Source organism: Buceros rhinoceros, unplaced genomic scaffold (assembly GCF_000710305.1).
Source record: "Buceros rhinoceros silvestris isolate BGI_N320 unplaced genomic scaffold, ASM71030v1 scaffold10082, whole genome shotgun sequence".
Classification (NCBI taxonomy): Eukaryota; Metazoa; Chordata; class Aves; order Bucerotiformes; family Bucerotidae; genus Buceros; species Buceros rhinoceros.
Window position 1 is genome coordinate 7,189 of NW_010400669.1, and position 4,257 is coordinate 11,445.

The window sequence follows — 4,257 nt, forward strand, 5'->3', positions numbered from 1 at the left end:
CTCCCGGCAGACGGGACCCTACCATGCGCATCCGCTCGTCTTCCAGGTTCCGCAGCACCGTGGCAAACTCCTGCAGAGACTTGGCTGGAAGGGACACAGGGCACAGTCAGTGTTTAACAACATTTTATTGTCTTTTTATGTCAAGAGAGAGGTTGAACAGGGGTTTTTTGGTTTGTGTTTTGTGGGGGTTCATTGTGCAGGGGCTTTATCACCTCTGCTCTCTTCCTAGAAAGGCTCCCAAAGAGCAGCTGGCAGCAGAGCATCCCCAGCACTGTGATCCCACCTCCAGAGAGAAACACCACGTCTTGCTCTCGAGCCTGCCCTCCCCACAGCCACTCCCCAAACAGCCCTGAGGCTCAGCACTGGTCTCGGCTACACTCAGCACACGAGTGGCAGCTCGCCAGCATGTGCACCGCAGCAAGGGGACACGGATGAGAAAGCTATTTTTGCTGAGAGACTGGGCACACATAAATAAGCAAAGTTAAATCAGGGCTAAAGCTCATTTGCTCTCCTGGCTCCAGACGATGCGCACAATAAGCTCTAAAAGTTCATCTGGGGCAGAAGCAGGATGACACGGAGTGAAGTGGCTGAAGCTGCTGCCCTGTGCCATGAGAAGCTCCGTGGTGGAGCCGGGCTCGGTTCAGAGAGCGCTGCCGGGCTCAGCGCTGCCGGGTCCCTTGCTCCGGCAGGCCACAGCTCCTCTCCTCCAGATCACAGCCCCTGGCAGTGTGTTTAGCCACAGCCACATCTCCAGATCCCTGCTCTCCAACGGGAAAGGGACGGATAAGCTAGATGGTTTCAGATATGGGCAATCTTCTTCCTTTCCTATCGGTCAGGGCCAGATTTAGGCCAAGAAGCAACAACTGATTTCCTTGGGAAGGCTTTGCTGATGCTGAACCAGGAGAAACCAGGAGAAGCCGTTCCAGAGAGCGGGGAAGCAGCCGGACTCATTCAGCATCCTCGTCCGTGTTTCCCCCAGCGCCCTGCTCGGCTCAGGGCTCTGGAGTGTGGCTTCAGGGCCACCCAGGGCAGCGCCCAGGACTCACCGATGCAGATCTCGTCATCCGTTTCGGCGTCACCGATGCAGCGGAATTTAAACTCATTGAGGGAATCCGCGAACTTGCGCTTGGCTGCTGACAGGCCTGCGGGAGAGCGGGGAGAGGGGAAACGCAGGTGTGAGAGGAGGAAAAAGCCCACCAAGAGCACGATGCAGAGGGACACGTAATCCCAGCTGGCAAATCCCCATGGAGAGAGAGCCCCATCTGACGTGGGGGAACTCCAAGAGCACTGACCTTCCCCTGCATGGGTCCCCAGGACGGGGCTCTGCGGGGTCCTGGCCAGCACCCAGCAAAATACACCACAAGGGGTGAAGCCTTGAAATGCCACGAGAACCATGCGGGAGCTCAGGGCCAGTGCCACGGGGCAGCAGCAAACGTGATGGACGGTGGCACCGCCGGGGTGAGACGGCACCTCTGCCCGGAGTTCCCGGTCCTGCACCATGCACGGGCGATAATGCAGAGGTTTATGGCTTCCCAAGCTGCAGATTCTCTCCAAGATCTGAATCCTATTAAGTTCTTACTTGCAGTGACCCAAGCGGATCCAGAATTGGCTTTTCGAACCGGCCCCGTAACCCTGCACACGCAGACACACACTCCCGGACGCCGCCAGGCCATGGCGGGGAGGGGAGGGGAACCCCCGCTCGCGCAACGCGAGGGGCTGCAGGCGCACAGACGGCGTGAGGGAGACATAAAGCTAATTCCCCTGTGCATTTCTTCACTCAAAGCCCAAAACGCAGCGGTTTTCTTTCCCTTTCAGCACAGGTGGCAAACACGCGTGTGTGCACACCAAGGCTGTTTCCTCCTCTCGGACACCAACCGCAGAAGAATTCCAGCGCTTTGCTTTCCCCGTGGGATAAGAGAATTTAAAGCTTTCTCCAAGCACTAAAGCTGCTCCCCAAGTGTCTCTGCTTAGCGCCCTGGGGCTAATCCTGCCACAGCTCAGTCCTGGATGATTCCACACAACGGGTGCCGCTCGCCCCACTCTCCTCCACGTCCCCGCGCTGCCACCGGCTACAAGGGAGGGCTCGGAGACTCTAACGCAGTCCCCGGAGCCGGGTGGCCTCCTATCTCCTCTGGAATAATAACGAAGATGACGTTAATGACTTAAGGAGCCATTTCCTCTCCTCTGGCTCCGCACTGACCATCAGCCACAGCTCCCCGGGCCACACACTCTGGTGTCACCAACACCCTGCCTGTGTTACACGCAGCAGGTCCATGGCCAAGCTGGACCTGCCATGACGTCCCTCAAGCCCACCACTGGCCGGGAGGACCCAGACTTGGCTGCTGCCCCAGCACGGGTGCAGATCCCCAGACTGAAGCTGAGCTCCCACTGCCCAGGGCAGGGTGCCCAGCACCCCTTGCCAGGGCCATCCCTCCCTGCTGAGGGCCAGGAGGAGGTTGGGGCTCTGCACCCACTAGCCACGAGCCAGAGCAAAGCCCAGAAGCCTTCGGAGCTGGCAGTGCCCAACAATGGCCCATGGTGCTTACAAATAGGCAAGGGAGAGGCAGGGGGAGAAGGAGATAACTCCCCGTGCGGGAGCGATAAAGGAGGATCGCTGGCAGCCGCTCGCTGGACGACACGGGCAAGTCGCAGAGGTGAAGTGGGTGCTAAAATTAGCGACAGGCTCGGCCAGAAAAGGGGAGAGGGACACTTGTATCCACACCACACAGCTGGGGTAAGTGAGGAGCCAGCACAGAAAGGATCCATCATCCTCCCTGCGGAACTGCTGGACCCACCCGCACTCCAGCACCCATTTTTCCTAAAAGCTTGAACCTCTCATCTACATTTTGGGGAAGAAACACAAGCCAAAGCTCCCGGTTGTGCTGCAGGCAGGGGTGTGGGGGGAAAGCAGCGTGGCCCTTCCATGGACCGCTCAGCTCCTGAGGCTTCTTCTTCCCCAGGGTGGTGGAGAAGAAAACCCACAATCCTACAAAGGCTGGACAGAAATTTCTGCTTCCTCTCATGCATGAGTAAAACCAGCTGGACCCTCCGCATGAGTCACAGCCGGGCTGCGCCAAGGGCTGTGAAAGTTTTGCGTCCAAGTACTCTGGCTGGCTTCATCTGTCAACAGCAACATGAAGGAAAACCACCAAAAAAACCAGAAAAATCCTCCTGTTTGAGCAACGTGACGAGCTCGGGGTCTGGACAGTGCCGGGTGGTGGTCCTGGAGCATCCTCGGAGGTGAAAACAGCCTGCCCAAGCTGCTGAAACCCCAGGAGAGTGAGAAGGCAAGTGGTGGCCCAGGCTGCAGCCGCCTTGGGAAGGTCTGGGGTGCAGCTGCTGTGGAGCCACACGCCTGCCTGTGCTCAGGATCTGAGGCTAAACCACTCGGAGAAGGCACCGGCCAAGCAGCAGCACAGGAGATCTCCATCCCCTCTGCGAGGTAACACCTGCAACACACGCTAACGCAGCCGGGTCCTTCGCCCGGCACACCACGGCATGCGGTGAGCGCGCCTCAGTTACCTGAGTTACCGTCTCCAGGTAGTACACCTTGTGCTCCAGTAACAGCTACACAATCTGTCCAAATCCTCCCCTCTGCTCCAACACCGGATCGTCCTGCCCCACAGCCGCCACGTCTACAACTCATTCCTTTCCTCTCTGCAGGCTGCCCATCGCGAGGGGAGTTTCTATCCCAGCCCTCCTCCTCATCGTCACCTCCCATGGCCCCCCATTCCCACCCCCAGGCTGGCAGGGATGGGATGATCTCCTTGGGAAAGCTCGCTTGACAGAAAACAGGCGCTGCACGCCGAGGTCCAGCTGCGTAGCTACAGCAACCAATAATCAAAATAAAATACCCTTTGAAAAGCGATGTATCAGCTCATTACTGCGATACAGGGTTACCCGGCCGGCCGTGTCGGGAGGAGCCCAGCAGCGCTCCCTTTCCCAAGCACTTCCCTTCCCGAAGGAGAGTTTACAACCTGAACAACGGGGGAGAAAACTCCGGAGGATGGGGATGAGCAATGCGGAAGGAGACGTGACCTTGCAGAGGGCAGAAGTATCAGCAGAAGCACATCCCAGCAAGGAGGGAGTTGGAGCTGAATCCCAAGTCTGATCTTGCCTTTCCCAGCAGCAGGTTGGAGAGCAGTGATGGAAGCACCCGGCATCGCTCAGCAACGCTCACCCATCAGCACAGCAAAGCCTGTGGGCTGCTCCCTGCCTGCTGCGGCTGGACCGGCTCCCGGCCCACCCCCCCCTGGA

The 4,257-nt window shown here is 58.5% G+C and overlaps 1 protein-coding gene across 1 annotated transcript in view; it reads right to left on the reverse strand.

Annotated features, from left to right (window-relative positions):
- The window catches only part of LOC104489758 (rho GTPase-activating protein 26-like), a gene marked incomplete at its 3' end in the record, with an annotated part of 23,898 nt that overhangs the window by 6,982 nt on the left and 12,659 nt on the right, over nucleotides 1–4,257 (reverse strand). Inside the window, exons 2-3 of the mRNA XM_010131959.1 lie at nucleotides 1,047–1,231; nucleotides 23–84 (exon numbers count right to left, since the gene is read on the reverse strand). Coding sequence (XP_010130261.1) covers nucleotides 23–84; nucleotides 1,047–1,231 — 247 coding nt within the window. The remainder of the gene's footprint in view (nucleotides 1–22; nucleotides 85–1,046; nucleotides 1,232–4,257) is intronic.